This window comes from Mustelus asterias, chromosome 7, assembly GCF_964213995.1.
Source record: "Mustelus asterias chromosome 7, sMusAst1.hap1.1, whole genome shotgun sequence".
Lineage (NCBI taxonomy): Eukaryota > Metazoa > Chordata > Chondrichthyes > Carcharhiniformes > Triakidae > Mustelus > Mustelus asterias.
In genome coordinates, this window is record NC_135807.1 from 52,909,000 (window position 1) to 52,936,688 (window position 27,689).

Below are 27,689 nucleotides of genomic sequence, written 5' to 3' on the forward strand. Positions count from 1 at the left end.
TGCACCCTTGATTTTTTTTTCTATTACAGAGGATAACAGAGAATGTGTGTCACAGAAACAGGCCATTTGGCTCAACTGGTCCATGTCACTGGTCATACTCAACACATGCCTCCTCAGATTTCTTTCCTTCAGCATAACTAACCTTTATCCCTCATGTTTATCCAGCTTCCCACAAATGCGTCTGCTTTTCACCTCAACCATTCATTGTGGTACCAAGTTCCACATTCTTTCGCCCTCTGGAAAAGGGAAATTCCTTTCGAATTCTCTAGTGGATTTATTAGACTTGTATATTTTTGACCCCTAGTCTTGGTCTCCCCCAGAGGTGGAGTATCCTCTATACATGTACCTTATCAAATATTTTTATAATTTTACAGATGTCTATCAGGTCACCCATCATGAGGTTGATGGGTAAGAAAATAGGGCACCATGTATAGTGTGTGATGAATCCCATTACTGCCTGATTTGCCTCACTACCAGAGTTGATTTTCAGCCCCGTTCAACCACTGTAACCCATTTCTCTGCTCAATACTATATAAAGGTGCTTATCCTATGGATTTAAGGCACAGAAATTATAAAAACTTGAAAATATTTATTAGCTGGTGTTTACAATATATTTCAGAACTAGTTTAGACTAGTGGGATTTTACAACCTCGTTTGGGAAAATCTGTGAAGTCCTGTCCGAGGCCAATGAAGATTTCCATTCTGTGAGCTTCGCCCGCCCCGGAATTCAGGTGGGCGAGACGGTAAAATTCCAGCCTTAGCTTGTCATGTACTCTACAATGGCAGCAAAGATATTAGCACTTTTTAGTTTATTTCTGATTTAATTATTTGTCAGTTTTCATTTTGCTGACAAGGGAACCATGTTGCTGAAGGTTTTCATCTTGCACTCATCAGAACTAATGCAAGAATGTCAAATTTCAAACAATCATAATAATTTATACAAATTGAGGAAAGGGTAATGATTGGTTGCCAAGTTGACTAATTGGCTGAGGCACTGCACTGGAGAAAGCAGTGTGGAACTTCTCAAATGCCTGCTGGAACTCCAAGTACAATATGTCTGCAGGTTCCCCTTTATCCATAGCACATGTTACTTCATCAAAGAACTCCAATAAATTGGTTAAACATGAGTTTCCTTCCACAAAACCATGCTGACTTTTGCCAACTACCTTGAGTTTTTCTAAGTGCCCAGCTATAACCTTCTTAATGATCAGTTCTAACACCTTCCCCTTGACAGACATCAAGCTGACTGGCATATAATTTCCTGTTTTCAGCCTCACTCTGATGGAACATTTACAGAATGTAGCAAATTATGGAAAATTAATACCAATGCATCTACTACCTCATTAGTCACGTCTTTTACGACCCTACGATGAAATTCATCGGGGCCCGGAGACTTGTCAGGCCGCAGCTCCATCAGTTTGCTCAGTACCACTTCCCTACTGATTGTAATCTCACCAAGTTCTCCTCTCCCACCTGACTTACAGCAGTTCCTGGAATATTTTTGTATCTCCTATTATGAATTCAAAAACAAAGTATTTGTTCATTTTCCTCCGCCATTTCCTTATTATCTACTATTAACTCCCCACTGCAACTCTTTAGAGGACCAACACTTACTTTACTTACACTCTTTCTTTTTAAGTTTAAGTTTATTTATTAGTGTCACAGGTAGGCTTACATTAACACTGCAATGAGGTTACAGTGAAAATCCACTAGTTTCCACACTCTGGCACCTGTCTGGGTATACTGAGGGAGAATTTAGCATGGCCAATGCACCTAACCAGCATGTCTAAATACGTTGAAACTCTTCCTGTTTTACATTTCTAGCGACCTTCCTCTCATACTCCAATTTCTTTCTCCTGATTAACCTTTCAGTCATTCTTTGCTGTTCTTTATATTCTGACCAATCATCTTACCTGCCACATATCTTTATGTAATTATATGCTTTTTCCTTAAGTTTGATACTTTCCTTAACTTTGTTAGTTACCCATGGATGGTAGGTGCACCTCTTAGAAGTTTTCTTTAATTTAGGAATATACTTATTCTGAGTATTGTGAAATATTCCCTTCAAAGTCTGCCACCATTTCTCTGTTGATTTATTCTCTACTCTCGTACGGAAGTATGAACTTACAGCCCACCACTATGATAATGACAGGTTGTGGAAACACTCAAGCAGTAATAATACTGTAATGATAGCACTTGGGATTTTGTCAACAAACTTTGGACAGGTTTCTCCCCCCCGCCCCACCCCCACCACCCCCACCACCACCACCACAGTGTGTTTTGCGGTAGCAGAGGCAGCCGCCATTTGTCGGCGGCAGGATCTGCCAGTCCCACTGCTGTCAATAGGTTTTCCTGATGTTTGCACCCTTCATCACCAGGGAACCCGTTGTGAGCCATTGTCATCAGCGGGAGTGGAAGATCCCACCAGCAGGAACGGCTGGAAAATTTTGGCCATCAGTTGAAACACCAAGCATAGATTTTTTTATCAACTCACAGACACAGGTAGGCAGATTTTCTCCCAAAATTTAAAGAGCTGGCCATTTAAATAACTTGACAGCTTTACAGTTCTACAGACCTTATCTGCTGCTTATCAGCATCTACGCCGAATCTAAAATAATCGTAATTCGCACTCTGGAGATCAGGCCCTCAGTCTAGCAAAAGTGGGGTTTGTTTGAACTTAACACAGTGCAAGATGGCCTTCCTGAGTCCTGCTTTTCCCTATAAGTCACATCCCAGACTAGTTCCACTACTGGCAAGAATAGGGTCTGTCAGAAATCAGGTCAGGTCTTCTGGATCCAGTTTTCCTTCACCATTTTAAATAAGCCATGGAGTTTCCATTACTCCATGAAAACCTAGACCATTAACTCTATTTCTCTTTGACAGGTGCTGCCATTGCTGCTGAGTCTTTTAAGCTCTTTTCTGTTCTTATTTCAGATTTCCAGCATCTGTAGTATTATTTGGATTAGTCTAAGAACTAAGTAATTAATTTTGAAACAATGCATTGAAACCCCCAAATTTTCCTGGAAACTTAAAGCATTATAATGGTGTATCTATGTCAATACGGCCATTTACAGGGTAAAGTTTCCAGGAAATTAGAGTTAAAATGCTTAGCATCATACTATACTTTCCTGGATCTTTTAATGCACAATGAACTGGTGAAAATTGGACTCAAATTGTCTTACCAACATTTTAATAATGGACTGGCTACTTTTCAAATGAACACTAACCACCTATTGATCTCTGGATATATTTGATCTTATTTTTATAAGAATTGGTTACTAATTTGATTAACAAAATAAAATATACTTTGTTAAAGACAAATGATTGGATAGAAATAAGAATCAGGTAGCGAAGAATTTTTAACTTTAAATGTTGTCAGTTTTTGAAATGTGCTTTGGGGTCCAGGAATTAGAAACTGTTTTCAAGGATTCAGTGATACTTCTTATTGTGGTGTTCCATTTTAACCCAAAATGTGAAATGAGAAATTATGTTACTGATTCGTTATCTCACTTTATAATTTTTTAGGGCTTTCTCAAGACATCTCTTGATAATAACTACAGTTGTTAAATGACTTGGGAAAAGTCTCAGCCACAATAATGAAGGGGTTATCAAGCAGCCGAGGCCACCACCATGCAACCAACTTTGACCCTTCGTATGATACATTGTCACACCAACAGGAGAGAAAGCCATACATACTCAATCCAGTTGACTCCCACGCTGGAGACCATGCCTATTGCAGTCAACGGAACTCCTTTCACTCAGAATGCATGGTTCCTTTCAATGACCAAATGTCCAGTAGTACTTTTCCCAGAAGACATTATAGCTCACAGCATGACCTTAAGGATGAATGTGCCCTGGTGCCTGCACCTTCATCAAATAAAACCAATCGCATCCCTGCCAACCTCCTGGACCAGTTTGAGAGACAACTCCCAATCCGTCGTGATGGGTTCCACACTTTACAGTATAAGCGGACAGCCCTGGAACACCGGAGTGAAAGCCCAGGAAGGATCCGCCACCTGGTTCATTCAGTGCAAAAGCTGTTCACAAAGTCACATTCTCTTGAAGGGCCTTCCAAAGGAAACACAAATGGCAATAAAGCAAGTCCCGATGAGATGCACGCTCTGAAACGTGGCAAGCGCAGCAAGAGCAAAGATAGGAAGTCAGAACTGAAGAACAAATCTAATATTTCAGGGTGGTGGAGCTCAGATGATAACTTGGATGGTGATGTATGCATTTATCACGGGCCAACAAATGTGATGACCATGGGTCGATGTCCTGACCGTTCAACATCTCAATATTTCATGGAAGCTTATAATACCATCAGTGAGCAGACATTAAAAACTTCCAGGAGCAATAATGACATGAAATGCACAACTTGTGTAAATATCCCACTGAACGTTGACACACAAATCATGAAGAAGAGCTCATGGTCTTCAACGTTAACGGTGAGCCGAGCCCATGAAGTTTATCAGAAATCCTCGGTGAATCTTGATAATAAAACTGTCATGAAAGCGGAAACGTGTCAGAAAGAGCGTTCGTGCCAGTATCTCCAGGTATGCATCCATTGCTACAAAAACTGTTTACAAGTTTAGGAGGCTAGAGTACAACATGTGCAATGGGCCTGTTTTGTGAACTGTGCTGGAAACAGCAAAACATATAAAAATATATCAAAACTGGAAAGAATCTGCTTTCCATTTATTATATTGACAGTTTCATTAAGGGACATTGGTTTCACAGACGTTGTTGGCAAATTACATCTTATTTGCTTACAAACACATAGCTGCACGGCATAAATCACCTGAAAATATATCTTGGCATCTTTGCATGTGATGCTTTCATGAGATCAAAGATTGGAGGATAATTAACAGCTAACCCTCAACCTTCTGAACCTTCTTTTTCCCCATTTTTGTCCTGTTTAACAATACACGCCTGATGTATGTATACATTATTACATGACCTTACATTTTGCAATATTGTCGACTTTTGATGTCAGCTATTTCCTGGTTGTAAATTTCTTTAAAGTCTTTGAATCTCCTCAAACCAGTGTCCCATTCTTGGGATAGCACATTCTCTAATAGACTCTTATGTCATCCAAAATCTTAGATATTCACTGGAATTCTACTGCCAAGCCTGCCACGAGAATCGGAGCGGGTGAGGGGCAGACAATGGGAAGGTCCATTGATCTTGGATGGGATTTTCCGGTCTTGGCAGTAAAATCCCACCCATTCTGCTTACAATAGAATTTTCTAGAAGGTTTTGAGAAAACTATGATGTAAGAGTGGAGTTGTGGCAATACAGGGAATTTGCTTGTAACTGATTTGTTCGAATCCTACACCAAAGCATCACTATGTGCACATTTCCTTTTCCCTGATTATTTGCATTGTCCCTGAATTATATCTGCCAAAGTCTCAAAAAGCACATTAACATAGGGCAGCCTCCATTCAAAAGACCAGAGAACGCAGGTTTCCTCTACTTATGTCAGTTCTGAGATAACTTGCAAAACTTAAGGCATAGAACCACTAAAAGTCACAATTTGCTACATTTAATAGATTTTTAAGATTTATCCTTAATTGGATGTATCATATTTTCTACATCTCTGAATTTTATCATATCAGAATCTGATACACTAAAAATATTAACGCTGCCATAATTGCAATTATAAATTAATTTGTATGTTTTGACAGCTTCAAAATTTCATGTCATCAAAAAGTCAAAGGCCGAATTAAAACAGACGAATGGCATAGGTTCAGTGCCACACTGCCCCAGTTTTCATGTTTTACGGTGTTTCTTTTCTATCCGTCCTTTCATAGCACATTGTAAATTCCGCATGCCTTTATTTTTAATGGAAGTCTTTCAATTAGTTCCTTTATACTAGACCTCATTAGTATTTTTTCTGCCAGAGATATCAGACTCAGAAGTCAGTCGTTCACAGGATCATGCTTCTGATCTTTTCAAAGGATCACAGATACCACCATTGTGCCCCGTGAGCTTTCAAAAATTTCCAAAATGCATTCCTCACTTGTATCCATTAGGGATGGCCAATAAATGCTAGCTTGGCCAGTGAAGCTCACATCCCTTGAATTAGCTTTTAAAAAATCCTAATTTCTTGACACTAATATTTTAGGTGCTTAATTTGCTTATGATGATTTCATAATGACTCATAGGATGGAATTTAACAGCTGCTTTACACCCGTTTTGCGGTGGGAAAATGTCGTCTTCTTAGGCCCGTCTTCTTAATTGCTAATTCTTTCTGATTTTGCAGGTCTCCTTATTGTTTGTGACTTGCGACATATCTTACCTCATCAATAGCTTTTGCAATATTATAAGCACTCTTCTCTAATTAAGTTATGAAGAGCATGCACGGCAGGGGAGTTATAACTGGGTGCCTGCAACATTGCTCTGCAATGCTTGACTAGTCACTGCCTCCAGACAATGTTTTCTTCCCATTTCTCATTGCCTCTGCTTCTAAATGTCAAATTAATTCTCAAACCAGCTCATAATTTCCATTAATTTCATTAAGGAGACTTGTAAACCTTGTTTGCAAGTCTTCTGAAAATTAAATCTCATCTGAAAATTACAGTGTTATATGAAATGTATTCCCATATTCTTAATGAATAAGTATAAAAAGCCAATTATACCCCACGGCTTAATGTCGGAGATCTCCACAATGGGTAAATGGCAGATCAGTGTACAAAAACCTCAACAAGTCTGAAGGCATCTCACTGTTTGCAACTACAAAGAGGTTGTTTCCCGTGCTTCTGTCTTTAGTTCAAAAGTAAAAGTGTGTTTCAAAAAAAATCTCAATGTTTAACACCAGCCTAGGACATAAATTAAAATGATGAGGAGATGCTGGCGTTTTACTGGGGTGGGCACAGTAAGAAGTCTCACAACACCAGGTTAAGGTCCAACAGGTTTATATGGAATCAGAGGTTTCGGAGCGCTGCTCCTTTATCAGGTGAGTGAGGTTAAATGCCTGAGCTGGTAAATGTGTGGATTTAGTAAAGAGATCATTGCACTGTTCCAACATAGTAACTTCAGGAGTGAGAGGCTGTGATTCTTTCTCCGACAATATATCTCAACACATCTCCAAATGGCAAAGGTATAGAGCAGAAAAGTGGTTCAGGCTCGATGGGTTACTTGAAAATAGACCCTTTGCGAATCAGATCTCATCGTTCATTTGGTTGGATAGAGAAGAAAAATACAATGTAAACACAGCCACAAGAAGTAATTAGATCAGCCTTTGATGGAGGAATGATGTTCCTAACTAGATTGATCTCTCTTTAAAGTTGATGTCCATGATCTTTGTGTTGTGATATCGGTCTATTTTTCAGTGATCCAATGAGCCCTACTGTGAATCCCCTTTCTATTTTTCTCCCTTGATTCCATACTTGAGCATCAGATAAAATTCCACATACATTGCAGGAAACCTCTGCTTGAGTAGCAATGAATGCATCATTGGCATCAAGCTCAAGAGCATCTTCACAGTTTGTATGTAACACAATTTAGGTTTCACCAATAAATAGTGTAACTTGTGTTGGAAATCTGCATAAAACTCCCAATGGGTCCCCTTCATGACCCCCAAAATTCCCCTCTCTATGCCCCATTCCTTCACGACCCCTCCTTTGCAACCCTCTTGCACAGCCCCCCCCATCATGGCATCCCACAACATGCCTCCCCCCTCCCCGCTATGGCCACCTTCATTGCCCCCTGACATGCCCTCCTTTCATAGCCCCCACTTCATCTTCTGCCCTTTCATGACCTCCAATCAGGCCCCACCGCCACTCAAACCCACTCCCAGGTAGGCACTGCCCAACCAGGACCCCGACCCCCCAGGGGGCTTCAATGATCTCTGAGCCCCCCTGGCATGGCCATCACGCCTGGTTTCCGCTAGTGGAAACGAGTAGTGATTCTCACCAGGTTCTTATTGCGCCTGAGGGTTGGATGATCCCGGGAGCTGGGAGAATCTGGTGTCAAACGGGCTAAGCATATTTAAATACTACTTTAAATATGCTAATTGGCTTTGCATCCTTTCTGGGCGAGACCCAGTTTGCGCCAGTAATAAGGGACCAGGAAGATTGCAAGCCATTTGACGCCAGGCATGAAACCTGTTTTTAGGCCCTGAAGCAATTTTCCCAGATTAGCGCGATCTGCCCCAAGCGCGGCGAAGATGGAAAATCGCCTCCAACATCTGTACCCAGCCAATCAACGATAGACTGAAATAGCACAGAATTCTGGTACCTACAATTGTTTCTGCACTGAGATCCCAAGTTACGGTTCTCTTTTTTATAAATATTCCACATTGCTTGCCTTTCTTTGGTCTGTTGTGGCACGTCCATGCATGAATCATAGAATCCCTACAGTGCAGAAGGAGGCCATTCAGCCCATCGAGTCCGCACCGACTACAATCCCAACCAGGCCACATCCCCACAACCCCATGCATTTACCCCAGCTAGTCCCCCTGACATTAGGGGGGAAATTAACAATGTTCAATCCACCTAACCCACACATCTTTGGACTGTGGGAGGAAACCGGAGCACCCGGAGGAAACCCACATCAACACAGGGAGAAAGTGCAAACTCCACACAGACAGTGACCCAAGCTGGGAATCAAACCCGGGTCCCTGGCGCTGTGAGGCAGCTGTGCTAACCACTGTGAAGCACTGAGCCACCAGGCAAGCTTGTGCGAAAGATCTGTGGCTATCTTCTCCGTTGACACCATTGCTGAATAGAAGGCAGACATCTGCATAAGCACTGAGACACAAACACAGGGCTTTGCTTTCTGATGCCTGACTACAGATGGAATTTTCAATAACTAATAATGAGATTTTTACAGTCTCTAGAAATCAAACAAATAGCGCTGTAACCCACCTGTGGGATTTGTGTCATAAATATTAAAATTAAAATGTAAGAACCCCGCTGCACCATGACTACAATTAGAGCTGTTACATAAGAATACCTCTGCCAGGAGAGATATTGGTCTGATAGATGAGCATTGTACTCTGGCTCCTGAATTCAAACACTGACAACAATTGCCCCATTTCAACACAAGTGTGGATTTTCCAGTGCTCCAATCACTGCTTTATCTTTTGTTCATCAGCATTCACCATCCACACCACCGCCCCCCCCCCCCCCCCCCCCAACCCCAGGACCTACCACTGCCAGAAATTCAGCAACACAAGATCCCACTCTGGATTACCAGTAGCAGACTGTCTGGAAACCAGCTCACTGGTCTCATTTAAGTGAGACCATTGGGTCAAAGGGCCTGTTTCCATGCTGTAAACCTCGATGACTCAAAGTACAGGTATGGTTCAGATCTCCCAATTCCGGTAAAGAGATCATTTCTTGCACCCAGTTCATCGTAGATGCCTACTTTTGTCCCAATGTAACCGGCCGGGGCGGGGGGGGGGGAGGGGGGGGGGGGGAGTAACCGGGGTGGGGGGGGGTGATGAACAAAAGATAAAGCAGGGATTGGAGCACTGGAGAATCCACACTTGTGTTGAAATGGGGCAAACAGTTATAAAAGTACAGAGTAGATTTTAAAATCTGGCCCCTAATCTATTTTACCTGTTTTTGCGCAGTTGATAACTGCTGCACTTTTGACAGTGATAGATCATAATCAATAGTGAAAACTGCACAAAACCAATCAATGTTGCGGGGGAATGTTTTATAAATTTAATTTCACAAGCTAAAACTGGAACACAGAATTACAAAATTGTCACAGCACAGAAGGAGACCATTATGCCCATCGCATGTGCACTGGCTCTCCGAACGGGCATCATGACTCAGTGCCATTCCCCTCCCTTCTACCCGTCACCCTGCACATTGTTTTTATTCAAATAATCTTCTCATGCCCTCTTGAATGCCTCAATTGAACCGGCCTCCACCTCACTCTCAGGCAATGCATTCTAGACCCAAACCATAAGTTGTGTGAGAACGTTTTTTCTCAGATCACATTTACTTCTTTTGCAAATCACTTAAAGTCTGTTCCCATTCGTTCTTCAGAATCACAGAATACTACAGTGCAGAAGACACCCTGCGGCCCATCGGGTCTGCACCAAATCCTGAAATGCCATGACCTGCCCACCTAATCCCACTTGCCAGTACTTGGCCCATAGCCTTGAATGTTATCTTGATCCTTTTACAAGCGGGAACAGTCTGATCTACTCTGTACAGCTCCCTTATGATTTTGAACATCTCTATCAAATCTCCCCGTAGCTTTCTCTCTCCAAGGAGAACAGTCCCAAACTCTCCAATCTATCCTTAGAACTGAAGTTTCTCATCCCTGCCATTCTTGTAAATTTCTTCTGCGCTCTCTCCAATGTGTTCACATCCTTTCCAGCTGAGGTCTTAGTGTCTTGTACAAATTCTGCATAACCTCCTTAATTGTGTACTCTATGCCCTTATTAATAAAACCCAGAATATTATATGCTTAATTAACTGCTCTCCACCTGTCCTGCCACCTTCAATGCTCTATGCATATATACACCCAGGTCCCTCTGCTCTTGCACCCCTTTAAGAATTTCACCCCTTATTTTATATTCCTACCAAAATGCATCACCTCACACTTCACTGCATTGAATTTCTTCTGCCACCTATCTGCCCGCTCCACCAACTTGTCCACATCCTTTGGAAGTTCTACACTTGTCCTCTTCATGGTTTACAACACTTCCAAGCTTTGTGTCATCTACAAATTTTGAAATTGTCCCCTGCACACGAAGACCGAGATCATTAATATATTTGTGGGAAAGCAAAGATCCCAAAACCAACCACCGGAAACATTACTACAAACCTTCCTCCAGACCGAAAAATGTCCATTGACCAGTACTCTCTGCTTCCTATTATTCAGCCAATTTTTTATCCACGTTGCTACTGTCTCTTTTATTCCATGAGCGAGAACTTTTCTCAAAAGTCTGTTGCGTGCCACTGTATTGAATGCCTTCTGAAACACCAACACTTAGCTCAGTAAATGAAGATTCACTTCCCAGGCCATGCATACTTTTTCCACAGAGTATGAGTTTTATCTACCTCAGGATACACTCACCCTTTAAGTAAAGCTCAAATAATTGCTTGTTGCAGAAAATACATTTAAATCTAATTAGGAACCTGTTGTATTGATTTTGGTTCATTCTAGCCAGGTGTCAGCGCAGCAGCTCAGTAGCAGCAATCTCACTTCTGAGTCAGCAGGTCATGGATTCAAACCCCATTCCAGAGGGTTGAATGCATACTTCAGTGCAGTAATGAGAGAGTGCTGCACTGTCAGTGATGCCCTCATTTGGATGAGACCTTACTCTGCCCTCTCAAGTGGTTACAAATGATCTGATGGTATTATCCAATAAGTAGTCTCACAACACCAGGTTAAAGTCCAACAGGTTTATTTGGTAGCACGAGCTTTCGGAGCATTGCCTCTTCATCACTCACCTGATGAAGGAACAGTACTCCGAAAGCTCGTGCTACCAAATAAACCTGTTGGACTTTAACCTGGTGTTGTGAGACTACTTACTGTGCCTAGCCCAGTCCAACGCTGACAACTCCACATCATGATATTATTCAAAGAAGACCACGGAGGGGGTGTCCTGGCTGATTGGCATCACCTAAGAAACAGATGATCTGGCCATTATTTCGCTGCCGTACGTGGGCCTTCAGTATGTTTATTATAAAATTAACTACAGAGGTATGTCTGACTGAAGGGTACTTTTGAATGTCCTAAAATACTGAAAGATGGAGTATAAATGCCGGTTCTTTGTTCATGTAAAGGCCGTAGCTTTCAAAAGGAAAGTATTGCCAGACGTAACTGCAACATGGAAATGTATAACGTGGTGCAACATGCAGATTGAACGTTACAGTAGGTACGCAAACATTGCGGATCTGGGATTGAATCCAGCCCAGACATAGGGGATGTAAACATAGTTTCAGCTTCAAATTGCTGAGGGAAATGAGTCTGTGCAGTGTCAGCCCAGTTCCCAATGATATGGACCAACAGCTCAAACATAACCAGAGTGATAAATGTCAATTGTGTAAGTATCAGAGTCGTTAGATTCAGGATCTTGAATTTCCTGGCAATGTGCCAGCTGAATTTATCAAGTAGGATTCCGTAGCACTTCCAGCAAAGTTGCAGTAAAGCAGCTGCAGAAAGCTTGAGAAAAGTCAAGGCCACCGTGAGAACAGGCCAGTATTGTTAATGCTTTTGAAATTGTTAGTGAGAAAGATTACAGGTTTAGTCAATATGCTAAATAGTGACAAATTGCTTCCAATGATCAGCAACACGGCCACAATTCAAGATAATGATAAAAACAAGTAAATAGAAAATTAAGATCCGAACTTCCCTCCCACAAATCATTATTGAAGGAAAGTCTATCATAGAATCATAGAATAGAAACCCTACAGTGCAGAAGGAGGCCATTCGGCCCATCGAGTCTGCACCGACCACAATCCCACCCAGGCCCTACCCCCACATATTTACCCGCTAATCCCTCTAACCTACGCATCTCAGGATTCTAAGGGGCAATTTTTTAACCTGGCCAATCAACCTAACCCACACATCTTTGGATCTATGAATATTTTTAGCAAGGAATTAGATCATTGCTTAGGAAAGGAAGGTTAGAGGATGTGGAGAGTGAACAACAAAGTCACATTAGACTAGCTGATTCCTAGAAAACAAAACCCTGGCTCAGACTTAACGTGCACGGTGATTAGTTTTCATACTATTGCAGTCTGCAACCCAGAATTTCCAATCATCATTAATGTAATGGCAGCTCTGAAGAAGGGTCATCCAGACTCAGCGTTGGCTCTATTCTCTTTCCACAGATGCTGTCAGACCTGCTGAGATTTTCCAACGTTTTCTGTTTTTGTTTCAGATTCCCAGATATGCAGTATTTTGCTTTTATACTGAGTTTTCCTTTGGGCAGCTTCAGTTTCTGATGGGTTTTCAATAACAAAATCAGATCCACAAAGCTGCCCAGAGTCAGAAGCAGCAGCACAACAACTCAGTGAAATTGACACTGACAGACTGGCTTTAGTAAAATTCAACTCTCCACCCCAAATGTACTGTGACTCTGGCTGCTCATTCTGGCAACAAGAAACTCTGTTTAAAGCACAGAGCCCGGGCCACTCCTTGTCTAGGCCTTAGCGTTTGGCACTATCTGCACCCCCGCCCCGCCCCCCCCCTCTCCCTCTCCCGGGCCCTGAGGAACAGAGGAAGGAAGGAAAGAGGGAGGTCACTCTTGTAGGAAATGGAGCAGCCAAGTTGCACACAGTAACCTCCCCACAATAACAACATGAAAACCAGATAATCTGTTTTCTGACTTTTATTGAGGGATAAATATTGGCTAGGATACTGAGCTTAACTCAACTGCTCTTTATTCATATAAGACCCTAGGATCTTTTACATTTAGCTGAGTAGTTATGAGCCTTGCTTTAACTTCTCATCCAAAGGACAGCATCTCTGACAGTGTAGTACTTCCTCACTACTGCACGAGAGTGACAAACTTGATTTTTGTGCTCAGAAAACAATGTTCTCGAACCTACATACCATGCCATCCTTTATTTGACACTCCAACCAATTTTTGTACACTTTGCAACCATCTGCACACAGTCCTGATCTTTTGATGTCGCCTTGAGCACCTTATTGACTGTGGTGTGAACAAAGGACTTCCCCCTTGTGTTCAGATTTCTGCAGCAATATTTCAATACCTTCAGCCCCAAAGGTGAATGCAGACATCAGGGAACACGGCACCAATAAAATTCCTCTACGCTAAAACAAATGGAAATGAACAATTTCAGATTTTTAAAAACTGTTGTCAGGCGGCACAGTAGCACAGTGGTTAGCACTGCTGTTTCACAGCGCCAGGGACCCGGGTTCGATTCCCGGCTTGTGTCACTGTCTGTGTGGAGTTTGCACGTTCTCCTGGGTTTCCTCCGGGTGCTCCGGTTTCCACCCACATTCTGCAAGACGTGCTGATTAGGTGCATTGACCCGAACAGGCGCCAGACTGTGGTGACTAGGGGAATTTCACAGTAACTTCATTGCAGCCTTATTTGTGACGAATAAACTTTTAACTTTACTCTCTGACTAGCATATAAATGACAATAGAGGTACTGGAATCAACGCTATCTCTTCAAGGTGACATGCCAGGGGTCAAAGCTCGTATTGCTGCATACCATATCTGCATGGAGAAAGTTCAGTTCATGCAAATCGCAAGGCTAGTAAATGGTTCACTCTCAGGACTTCTGGATCAGCACAGTGTGGAATGCAACTTTGCTGTTGTCCTTGGTGGCACCCTATCCATCAAAATTGGCCTTTATATCACCAACTCATCTTCTCATGGGAATGTAAATTGAAAAGGGAATAAGACATGGGTGACTGGGGGAGGGGAAATCTTGGGGGAGCTGATGAAATATATAACTAATTGGAAGTGGCGCAACTGGGATCTTGGGTTCATGTCACACTATCTATTTAACTCCCACGACTTGCCTGGGCTTGCAAAATCTCACTAACTGTCCTGGCTGGAGACAATTCATACCTCTTTAACCTGTGCTTAACCCTCTCTCCATTCACATTATCTGCACCTGTAAAGACTTGATTACCTGTTAAGACTCGCATTCCAACCATTATCTTGCAATTGCGTTTGTGTTTATATATGCCCTGTTTATGAATCAAACTCTTCACTCACCTGATGAAGGGGCAATGCTTCGAAAGCTCGTACTACCAAATAAACCTGTTGGACTTTAACCTGGTGTTGTGAGACTGCTTACTGTGCCTACCCCAGTCCAATGCCGGCAACTCCACATAATTGGAAGTGAATAGAGCCTCATGTTGGATGGGCACAGGTGTTGCCTGGGATTTGGGTCAGTGCATGGACAGAGAGATAAATCAGCTCAGCTCAATGCTGAAAGACAACCACAGCTGCAGTATTGGATATGTTAGGGACCAGTGAGGTGGATTCAATGAATGAAGACTCAGTGTGTGTGGGAGAATGCTTGCACTAGGCTCTGAAAAGTCCTGCCATAGACCCTTCTCACTCACCCGTGGGGTCTGCATGCAGAACTGCTTGGTGGGTAGGAGTCCAAAGCCTTTAGAAGGATGTGGAAAAAAGCAGTAAATATTATGCAGTGAAAGTGAATATATTTGAGATGTTTAATTTGTGACAATTATGTATTCACCTGGGCAACCAGTTGTGATCAAATTTCTTCACTTTTCGTGGTTTCCACTTCTTCTAGGTGTTGTCCTGACATCTGCAGCAGGGATGGAGACAGCCTGCTGACTTGTTTGCCCTTTGTCTTTGATAACTTTGGCAGTCTTTCTCTGGTGAGCTGAGGCCTGCAGGGCCCAGGCTTCCCTTGAATGTCCTCCTGTGGGCCAGCTGCTCCCTCTGCAGTGATAGAGGATGAGGTTGGAGTATTCACAGGCAAATGGGGTGTGGAGAATCTCTAAGGGTTCTGCTACTGCTTCCCCTCCCTGAGTGTCCAAGGGCTCTGTCCTGACACCTTGAGGGGAAAGAGTACCTGGAAGTCAAGGTGCCCGTCACCCTCTTGTATTGCCATGACTGCCTTGATGGAGCGTTGGCCTGCATATGTCTCCGGCAGAAACTGGACATTCAGTTGGACCAGGATCTGCATGACACTTACCATCCTCCCCATGGAAACTCAGTGTGTGCAAATATTAGCATTGCTTCATCAGAGAGCAGGCGAAAAGACTCCTCCAACTTGTTTTGTCACTGCAAAACCTTGCCTGAAAAAAGCAGGTCCATTTTTCCCAATGTTACTGCCCTGCTGGAACACTGTACATCTCTGACCAGGCCTGGCTCAGAAGAGCAAGCATGAATGGTGCTGCTCCCAATTTGTGTAAACATAAAAGAGCAGAGTGGCCATCCAACTGTGATTGCCACATCTCAGAAGTTCTGGCCTATTGTATCCAACTTTGATGCTCCTTTAGAAAATAAATTAGCCAGGATTCCTGTACTTGATCACCATCCAGTAACTAGTGCTGGAAAATGGAAATGAGCAGGTACTGTGAAGCTAGGGTCAGGCTTGAATCTTGTGACACCTCCTGCCACCAGCCTCTATCCATGCTAAACTAACCTGTTAATACTCACAACTCAGGTTCATTCTTTAAGTATGTGATTGAGACAGGTTGGTCCCATTTTCTAGGCAGAAAGAACCAATTTTACACGACAATGTTCCCCTGCCCTAAAGGGAACCTGAAAGATGTCCAATTCCGCAATGATTGGGTTAGCTCTCCTTCAAGCTTCTTTGTACTACTATGGATTGCTGCTGCCTGCACTTGGTAAAGATAAGGTTGCCATTGTCCCTTTGAGAGGGAGAGCTGACTGGTGGTGATTTAACCTGAGGTTCACCATACCTCAGGCAAGGCCTTCATGAATAACCTCAGCTAGTACAAGAATTAAACCTGCGCTGTTGGTACCACTCTGCACCACAAACCAGCTGTTCAGCCAACTGAGCTAACTTTACACACTTGGTACTGGTCACCAACACCAGAAATATGACATGAAGATTTCTCTTGTTGGCTAGTTCTACCATAATTATAATTTTTTTTTAATACTTTTCCAATTCAATTAAGTCCAATTCAGAGTCTCAACAAGTTGAGACATTTCCGTTCCAAGCTGACAAGACAGGGCAAGCGACCATTTACCCTGTCCTGGGCCTGATCTACATGAGCCAAGCTGATTGGAGCAGGTGGAGAATTCCTCCCCCAAGGCCTGATCCCACCCGCACCCCAACCAAAAGGCCGAGACACCGCCCCCAAAAATTGCCTCATATGAAACACATGAAGCCCAAATGCAACCCAGTGACCCCAACCAAGTGCAGCATCCGCAGAACCACACCCGATCCCAGCCAAAAGGCCGAGAAGCGATAATTATAATGCTATTCTAAAAGAATCCATTACAAATTTATTTAAAATAGAGGAAATCTTTCAGCTGTATTTATGAAGGCACCTGCACAAAGCAATCAGAGGAAATTCACTCCAGGTTTTGAATTTCATTTGGCTAGCACCCATTGTCAGAAGATTGTGGAAAAAAAGGCTGATGCTTCTTTGAATGCCTAATTTCCATTAAGTCCTACTTTCACAACACTTGGATATAATCAAACGTCATTATACAAATTACGCTCTCTGAATTTATTTATATGCATATTCAGTTAAACTAAACTGTGACTTTCTGACATGGCTTAAAACTTGTATATCATGATTTCACAAAGCATGTCACTTCACACCCTCTAAGACTATGTTGCCATCAATAAAAATATATCAATGCATATTGTGAGCAATTTAAATATTTAAATTAGTTCATCCTATCTTCATAAAGCGGTGAAAATGTAAACATAGATGGCATTTATCAAGACTATTTAGACTTTGCAGATGTAATTATGTGGAGCACAGCAACTTCCTATTAATCAGAAACCATCCATTCGTGAAACATGAAAAAATAATTTAGAAAAACGTTCTTGAATTAATTGGATTTCTCTCAATTAAATTAATATTTTGAACAACATCATTTTTAGTGCGTTTCAGCACCAATACAAAATCAATGTTTTTTCGAGTATCTCATCTACAGTATTCTTAAGTAATTCTGAACATTTGTGGCTGTTTCAGAAGGTAAAATGTGACAGGTAATTCCGATTTCCGATTATTGCCTGTTGTTAAAAATTCTCCCAACCAAACAAATGAAGAAAATGGATGAAATCTTTGGACAGAAAAGAATTACAAAAATTACAAGATTACAAAAAGTACAAATTTCTTGACTCACTACCTTATTTAATGTTAGCCAGCTCAAATTAAAGTGGTCCGTCTTTGCAATTTGAGACAAAGGAGAAAAATAATAGATACAAAAGTTAAGTCATGGACAAATATACATTTAAGAAAGTGAATCTTATTCCACTACTTGCCTTCCCTGTAAGCACGTCAATAATTTCCTCATGCTCACCTTCCATTCTAACTTAGTAGAGATCGGCAAAGCCCTCAGAGAAATGGTGGAAATAATGGCCGTGAATGTAGCCCAATCCATCACGCAAACCAGCCTCCCACCCATTGACTCTGTCTACACTTTCCGCTGCCTCGGAAATACAGCCAGCATAATTAAGGACCCCGGACATACTCTCTTCCACCTTTTTCCGTTGGGAAAAAGATGCAAAAGTCTGAGGTCGTGTACCAACCAACTCAAGAACAGTTTCTTCTCTCAGACTTTTGAATGGACCTACCTCACACTAAGTTGATCTTTCTCTACATCCTAGCTATGACTGCAACACTACATTCTGCACTCTCTCCTTTCTTTCTTTATGAATGGTATGCTTTGTATAGCATGCAAGAAACAATACTTTTCAGTGTATACTAATACATGACAATAATAATTCAAATCAAAATATTGTCTCTCCAGAGTTTCTATCCATCTTCCATTGAAGTTACAGCAGCAGATCAGGAGAATCCTAAAGAAATATTACCCGATATTACACTTATCACGATGATCACATGAAATGGCAGTAACAGGGGACCACTGTTAATTAAACATGAATGGCTATTTTAAATTGTTTTGTTAATGGCACCAAAAATAACAACAGGATACTTATTTGTGAATGTTTAATTTTATACCTCCCCCTTCCCTTTAAATGTGACTTTAAAAAAAAGTCATCCAGTATATTTCAACAGCAAGGTGGGTGCTGTTAAGTCAACTCGGAATCTCTTCATGCTATGAAAGGAATTATTCAATTGCTTTTCAATACAAGCAACCTGCCACCCAGTGTCTGTCAGTCATCCTATGTAACTCTGTTGGACTGCTAGTGAGAGGTTTATCTGAGCAGAAGTTGCCATTTTATAAGGTTCTACTTCAGTGACACTATGAATACTGATGCTTATTCAGTTCATTGCTCCTGCTATGAACTATCTGCTCACGGGTTCCCTCAACCAACATTGTGAAATATTGTAACAAGGGACAAGGAAGAATCATTGTTACATATTCAGGTATCTGCCTTTGTAGCATTTAAGATTATGTAGCAATTTAGCAAATGAGCTTCCATTTTAAACAACAAGAGCAGTTTTTTAATTCATTCATGAGGCTTGGGGCATCACTGGCTGGCCAGCATTTATTGCCCATCCCTAGTTGCCCCTTGGAGGGCAGGTGAGAGTCAAATACATTGCTGTGGCTCTGGAGTCACATGTAGGCCAGACCAGGTAAGGATGGTAGATTTTCTTCCCTAAAGGACATTAGTGAACCAGCTGGGCTTTTCCAACAATCGACATTGGTTTCATGGTCATCAGTAGATTCCTAATTCCAGATATTTTTTATTGAATTCAAATTCCACCATCTGCTATGGCAGGATTCGAACCCAGGTCCCCAGAACATAGCTGAGTTTCTGAATTAATAATCTAACGATAATACCACTCAGCCATCGCCTCCCCTACTTGTTAAAGTTAAAAACAGTTTTATGGTGTTGTGGGAGTGGGTTCTCTACCCTCCACCCCCCCCAAGGACCTGTCATGGACCACCTCTAATTCATCATCTATGTGCTCCTCTTCTTAGATTAAGATAGCACAGGGATCGGTCCTCTGCAAATAAAAGGAATGGGTTCAGGTGTGTGTCTATTTTCAATTACAATACTCGGGAGCTTGTCAATGCATATTGCTGTCTCCATGGCAATGCCTCAGCCAATCAGAGTCGACTTGCCAAGTAGTCAACACCCTTTTCTCCTGTAGTATAAATTATCGTGTTCATTTGAAATTTAGCATTCTTGCATTTGTCCTGATGTGTGCAAGGCAAAGCAATTGATAAACATTTCACACTCACTGGGCTGGATTTGACCATTCCTATGGGGATGGGGTGTATGGCAGGGGTTAGGTTGCCAGAAAATTGTGATGGGAGGCAGGGGATAGAGTGCCCATCTTTTCCTGGCCTTGCCAGTAACACCCTCAGCCCATGAAAGAATAAAGAAAATTACTGCCCACTTAATGGTCTCATGCACCAGCCCCAGGATTTAACCATTGTTTCCCTGTGTGGGCTTCTGCTGGGTGGTGGGGGAGATCCTTATTTAAGGGGCCCCATGCCTGTTAGAGGACCTTGTCGAGGTGTTACCCCCTCCTTTAAGTTCTCCCCACCATGGCCTCTCAAACTCTGACCCCAATATCCCTTGTCAGCTTGGCACCCAGCAAGACACTGACTCACTTATTGGACAGCTTCCTCAAGTGCAGTATCAGCAGTGGCCACCACTCCGAGTAGCGCAACCAGTATTGGAAGGTTGTGGCCTCTGAAAAGCTGAGTGGGAGCTCTCCATAGGATGGCCTGCATGGCCCAATATCCATATTTCAGTTCTTTCTTACCCTCGACTGTATCCTGCTACTCCTTACAGACCAGAAGGCCTCTGATTGGCTCTCCAGCTTCAAGACACTGGCACTGTCATTAATTGAATGGCAAGATTACTAATTGGCCACTCGTGTGAAAACTGGGGCCTGTGCCTAATTTTCCCCAGGCCTGGGTTAGTGACTCTGAAACAGTCCTGACCTGTTTCCCACTCACAATAATCATCTTGTATGACCATACTTGGAGAATGGGCATGTGGTTGGGATACTGTGGAAAGTAATCCTTCCTTTAAGTATATAAATGCTTTTTTATGTAGCAAGTACTGGTCAAACCCATGTAAAATAAAACATGCAATTGGCTTAATGACATTTTAAAATGTTGAAGAGAGGCAGTATTCTTCTGAATGTATTTTATAAAATACAAAACAGATGGTCACTAAACAGTGAAATCTAATCCAAAAACATAGGGCGCAGTTTTCCTGCCCTGCCCGCCACGGGAATCGTAGCAGGCAGGGGTGGACCATACAAAGAACAAAGAACAATACAGCACAGGAACAAGCCCTTCGGCCCTCCAAGCCCGCGCCGCTCCCTGGTCCAAACAAGACCATTTTTTTGTATCCCTCCATTCCCACTCCGTTCATGTGGCTATCTAGATAAGTCTTAAACGTTCCCAGTGTGTCCGCCTCCACCACCTTGCCCGGCAGCGCATTCCAGGCCCCCACCACCCTCTGTGTAAAATACGTCCTTCTGATATCCGTGTTAAACCTCCCCCCCTTCACCTTGAACCTATGACCCCTTGTGAACATCACCACCGACCTGGGAAAAAGCTTCCCACCGTTCACCCTATCTATGCCTTTCATAATTTTATACACCTCTATTAGGTCACCCCTCATCCTCCGTCTTTCCAGTGAGAACAACCCCAGTTTACCCAATCTCTCCTCATAACTAAGCCCTTCCATACCAGGCAACATCCTGGTAAACCTCCTCTGCACTCTCTCTAAAGCCTCCACGTCCTTCTGGTAGTGTGGCGACCAGAACTGGGTGCAGTATTCCAAATGCGGCCGAACCAACGTTCTATACAACCGCAACATCAGACCCCAACTTTTATACTCTATGCCCCGTCCTATAAAGGCAAGCATGCCATATGCCTTCTTCACTACCTTCTCCACCTGTGACGTCACCTTCAAGGATCTGTGGACTTGCACACCCAGGTCCCTCTGCGTATCTACACCCTTTATGGTTCTGCCATTTATCGTATAGCTCCCCCCTACATTAGTTCTACCAAAATGCATCACTTCGCATTTATCTGGATTGAATTCCATCTGCCATTTCTTTGCCCAAATTTCCAGCCTATCTATATCCTTCTGTAGCCTCTGACAATGTTCCTCACTATCTGCAAGTCCAGCCATTTTCATGTCAATTCGTCGGAGAATTTCCAGCCTTGGGGTGAGGGCAGCCGGAAAATCCCACCCATTATGGCCGGAACTCTCCTGCCGTTCGTATCCCACTGCCGCTGCCAGAGAGAACTGAGAATTTGGCACTCAGCCGAGGATTCCCAACTGCGGGCAAGGACGGAGAATCTGGCATGGAATTTTACTTTTCAATACATTCCATTCAAATACATATTCAAATACATTTTCTAACAGGAAATGGAAACAAATATCTGGTGTTAGAAAACTATTTGTTGGAGTTATCCTACATAGCTAGCATACTTACCAGGTTAACTAAAAGTCAGAAACATGCTGAATACTCATTTTCAGTATCATTGATAGGATGCTCTTTTACATTTGAAATACAGCTCCAGGTAGACCGACAAGTATATTCTTTCTTCAATATGAATATTAGTTTCATCAAAATGATCTACACTGCTCAACATTTCAAAATATTTTTCTGATAACTCAGAAAAGCAGCACCTCACATCACTATGTTCTACTTCATTAGGTTCCACAAGATGAATGGAGTGGTTACTCTCCACAAGGCAAAGATGATGAAATCCCTTGTCGACGAATGCGCAGTGGCAGCTACATTAAAGCAATGGGAGATGATGACAGCGGGGACTCAGATACCAGCCCTAAACCTTCTCCAAAGATTTCTGCACGACGTGAGAGCTATCTCAAGGCCACCCATCCATCCCTAACAGAGCTCAGCACACTCAAGTAAGTAACAATACATGTTTGAAACCCAAAAACATTGGTATCTTTATGTATCTTTTTATTCATTCTTAGAAGGTGGGCAGCAATGACAACTGGCATCTTGTGCCAATCTCAACTTGCCCTGAGAAATTGTTCATGGGCCTTTTTCTTGAATCGTTGCCCATGGTTTAATATAACTGAGTGGCACAGCAGACCACTTCAGAGTTGTTACGGTGCAAGGGCACAGCCTGGCCATGTCCCGCTCCCCTGGGGGCTATAGTGACCTTTGTGTCTCCGGGAGGGATCCCCACGACAGGTTCACATCTGGGTGAACCTGTTGTAAATCTCACCAACTTGATGCCGCGTTGGCAAGGTAGAAAATCTAGTGGGGGGGGGGGGGGGGGGTGGAGATCTGGTGAGTGGGGTCTTCAATTCTATTTCAATTTATTGAAATGTATGGAAATCAGGTTCTCACCCATTATGGGTGTGAATCTGACTACATCGCCAGCGAGGGGTGGCAAAAATCAGAAATCATGACCTTGCTGGCGAGATTTGCGATTTCCAGGTTTTGCCGGATCTTGAGATCCCGCCAAACATCGCCGTTCCTTCATTGTCACTGGGTCAAAACCCTGGAATTCCCTTCCTAACAGTACTGTGGGTATATCTACCACCACAAGGACTGCAGGGGTTCAAGAAGGCGGCTCCTCATCATTGCCATTTCAAGGACAATTAGAGATGGGCACTAAATGCTGGCCTAACTAGTAATGCCTACATCCCTGGACAAATAAAAATAACTCCACAAAAATTCAACATTTTAAAAGAATATTGTAACTGAAAGTGGTTTCTTTTCACAATGTATGAGATTTACTCAGACACACCTTGAAGTTTGCATTCCATTTGCTGCCCTGCTAGTTGATTATTGATGTGGAGATGCCGGCGTTGGACTGGGGTAAGCACAGTAAGAAGTCTCACAACACCAGGTTAAAGTCCAACAGGTTTATTTGGTAGCACAAGCCACAAGCTTTCGGAGCACTGCCCCTTCATCAGGTGAGTGGCAGCTGTGTTCACAAACAGGGCATATAAAGGCACAAACTCAATTTACCAGATAATGGTTGGAAAGCGAGTCTTTACAGGTAATCAAGTCTTAAAGGTACAGACAATGTGAGTGGAGTGAGGATTAAGCACAGGTTAAAGAGATGTGTATTGTCTCCAGCCAGGACAGTTAGTGAGATTTTTGCAAAAATCTGACTACATCGCTGATGCGCGATATAACTCACGAGGCTAGAGATGCTCGAGGAAATAAAGGCTTTTATTGACTACTACAATAGAGCTACCATATATAATACACGATCCCAGACTGAAGGGTCCCAGACAGAGCAGTGACCTTTATACCTCTCCCAGGAGGCGGAGCCCGACTGGGATGTACCATAATAACTATATTACAGGTAGAACAGCCCAACCCTAACCCCAACAGTAACATGTAGAACAACCCAACCCTAACCCCAACAGCAACATATATACAGACTCATAGTACTGGCCAGACCCTGGCTCAGTACTACCTGGTGGGAACCAACGATGGTTCACCACAATCACTACATTGCAAATTTTAACTAACTGTCCTGGCTGGAGACAATACACATCTCTTTAACCTGTGCTTAACCCTCTCTCCACTCACATTGTCTATACTTTTTTAAGACTTGATTACCTTTAAAGACTCGCATTCCAACCATTATCTTGTAAATTGAGTTTGTGTCAATATATGCCCTGTTTGTGAACACAGCACCCACTCACCTGATGAAGGGGCAGTGCTCCGAAAGCTTGTGGCTTGTGCTACCAAATAAACCAGTTGATTATTGACCAGGGATTGAATCTGAGACTTTCTGATCCATGTGGGCCATTGCTCTCTTCTCTAAGATACACAGGTTATTTTATGCTACAAAGCTGAATAACTTAGAAGCACCCAAGGGAAAGATAAAATTAAATGCTGTTCATTTCTCATGGGTGTTTCTTGCTCATTCAAATTTCTCCACACGTCACTTGAATTGATTCTGTGTTTTTATTGGATTGGGAGAGAGGAAATCACATTGGCGGCTTTTACCCACCAAAAGCCTGCCATTTTGTTAGGGTGCAATTTTAAATGGTTCTGGAAATTAGAATTGTCAACAAAACCAGTAAGTAGCTATTGTCAGTGCCTCAAAACAGTCCACAGTTATTGTCATACAACAGTCCACTGTCATCGTGCATGGAACACTTCAGTTATTGTGCATATCATTTCAGGTACTACAGGGGTGGGCAACAAATTGACAATGATGCTCACATTCCATTAGAAAATTTGGGATACTGTAACCAGTTTTGGGCACTAAACTTTAGAATAAATATATTGGCAAAGTAAAAATGCAGATACAGCAAAATTACACCTGGGTTCAGGAGCTTAAATTATGAATTTTACACTCCCCACCTTCACCCTGCGACAGGCTTTGAGGCAGGGGCAGGTGTAAAATCGGATTAACAGGATTCTCTCCGGGATTCTGCCCGCCCCAACCCAGATGCGATTTTATGGTGGGGAGGACAGGGCCTTGGACAGGAAGCCCAGCCTAGGCCACTTGGCCAGCCCCCACTGCCCAAAAAATTCAGACCTCTAACTTGCATGAACATGGCTTGCATCCCCTTGAGCTTAGAAGGCAGAGGGGTGCTCTTATAGAGATTCTTAAAATTATAAATGTTAATGGTGGCCATGCTGGTATTGGACTGGGGTGGACAAGATGAGAGGTCACACGACACCAGGTTATAGTCCAACAGCTTTATTTGAAATCACAAGTTTTTGGAGCGCTGCTCCTTTGTCAGGAAGAAACAGCGCTCCGAAAGCTTGTGATTTCAAATAAACCTATTGGACTATAACCTGGTGTCATGTGGCCTCTCATAAAATTAAAAAAGGATTTGATTTTGATTTCCCCTGCTCAGGGAACAAGAGGGCCTAACTTTAGAATTAGACCTAGGTCCAGAGCTTATTATTTAATGATTAAACCAGTCTATAAAGTCAGTTAGCATCAATCAATCTCACTCAGTTGAGACCTAAAGGCAGAGGAAACCAATGCTTTGAAGTAGCACATGTAAATATATCTACCTATATAGAATAAAAATGAATATACTTTAGTAAAATTAATGTATGTTAGACATTTATACATTCAAAAGCAAAATACTGTAGATACTGTAAATCTGAAATAAAAACAGAAAATGCTCGAAATACTCAGTATCCAGCATTTCCTGACATTTGTACTTTGGTGTTTAGCCCTAAGTCAGCTCACAGATGCTCATGTTGTATCTTTATGTCCAGTAGTGACTGACAGTCATGTTGGTCCAACAACAACTTGCACATATGTAATTCTGGGTGGGATTGTGGTCGGTGCAGACTCGATGGGCCAAATGGCCTCTTTCTGCACTGTAGGGTTTTTATGATTCTATGAATTCCTTTAATATAGAAAAAATGTCCCAGGAGTATTATCGGATCAAATTTGACACTGAGTCACATAACATATTAGTCTCACCAAATAGATCAAAATCATAGTCAAAGAGATGTGTTTTAAAGAGAATGTAAAGGAGGACACAGATGTTGAGAGGTAGAGAGGTTCAGGTAGAGAATTCCAGAACTTCTGGCCTCAGTGGAAGATGTGAAGGAAATTGGGGATTTGTAAAAGGTCGGAATTGCCAATAGCAACTGTCAGCCATATTGGTTCTGTTGTGACTGACAGTCAAAAAAATAAACAGGAACTTTAAATTCATACATTTATGTGGACACATGAGAATTTCTTTGGTTTCGCAGTCTCACTGCTAACTACAGTAAGACAGTCCATGCCTCCTACACCTTTTATGTTCTTGCCAATCTTCTTCATCCCACAACCAATGAGTCATCTAACCACCCCCAGCTTTCCCAATGTGATGGGAATAAACAAGGCAGTTTTTGTCACATATGGCACCATTAACAGGGATAGCTGCTTTCTGGTTTACTAATTGGTAGATATTGAACAGAACTGCCTGCACTTACACAGGGTTATATAGGAAAATCGCATCGAGGAAAACTTATTTTACTTTGTCTACAAATTGCACAGCTTTGGTAACTTTTTGAAGATAAGATCAGACCAGTTATCCTTTTGTTCATTAACGAGAGAATTTGTGGAGTGAAACAGTGATAAAGAAGTTGACATTGAATGTTTAAAGAAAAATATAACAGCTCCAATAAACTTGTTCTAGCTTTGTGAAGTGAAATTGATTTGATTCGATTTGATTTATTATTGTCACATGTATTAGCATACACTGAAAAGTATTGTTTCTCGCGCGCTATACAGATAAAGCACACCATTCATAGAGAAGGAAAGGAGAGATTGCAAAATGTAGTGGTACAGTCATAACTAGGCTATAGAGAAAGATCAACTCAATATAAGGTAGGTTCATTCAAAAGTCTGATGGCAGCAGGGGACAAAAAGTAAAGCGAAGTTTATTTATTAGTCACAAGTAAGACTTACATTAACAATGAAGTCACTGTGAAATTCCCCTAGTTGCCACAGTCCGGCACCTGTTCGGGTCAATGCACCTAACCAGCACATTTTTCAGAAGAAGAAACTGGTCTTGAGTTGGTTGGTACATGACCTCAGACTTTTGTATCTTTTGCCCAACGGAAAAAGATGGAAGAGGGTATGTCCAGAGTGCATGGGGTCCTTGAATATAGTAGCTGCTTTTCTGAAGTAGACAAAGTCAATGGATGGAAGGCTGGTTTGCATGATGGACTGGGCTTCGTTCATGATCCTTTGTAGTTTCTTTCGGTTTTGGACAGAGCTGGAGCTCTGCTATGAAGGCAGCAAGCTGTGATACAACCAGAAAGAAGGCTCCTCAGCAATAAAACCAGCATCTTGTCTGAGATAGTATCCTTAGTCAAGATGGAGACTTGAAAAACCAGTGGAGTGTACCATATCGGTGGAAGTTCTTAATGAATTCTGTGCAATGTGATTTATCTATGCTGGCGCAACGGGTGTGGCTGGTATTCATTTCAAATTCCTAATACCTGCTTTTAGATGTAATGACCTGGGAGCTGACTGGTTCACTGCTTCACAGAGATGGCCATTCTGAAGCTGGGGATTATAATTTTGCTTGAAGCACAAAGGTTTCTCCTAGAAGAAAGGGGTTTCTAATGAGATGGGGGACTACCTCGATATTTTGATAATCAGGGAGGTGGGTTGTTGGGACCAGATTATTAGGCTTGAGC

General features: G+C 42.3%; 1 protein-coding gene across 2 annotated transcripts in view; it reads left to right on the forward strand.

The window, feature by feature from the left end:
* The first annotated feature begins 3,596 nt into the window (after nt 1–3,596).
* dlgap1a (discs, large (Drosophila) homolog-associated protein 1a) overlaps nt 3,597–27,689 on the forward strand; it is a 188,807-nt gene continuing 164,714 nt past the window's right edge. For both annotated transcript variants that reach the window (XM_078216067.1, XM_078216065.1), the window contains exons 1-2: nt 3,597–4,553; nt 22,242–22,456. In XM_078216067.1, the coding sequence (XP_078072193.1) occupies nt 3,597–4,553; nt 22,242–22,456 (1,172 nt within the window). The remainder of the gene's footprint in view (nt 4,554–22,241; nt 22,457–27,689) is intronic.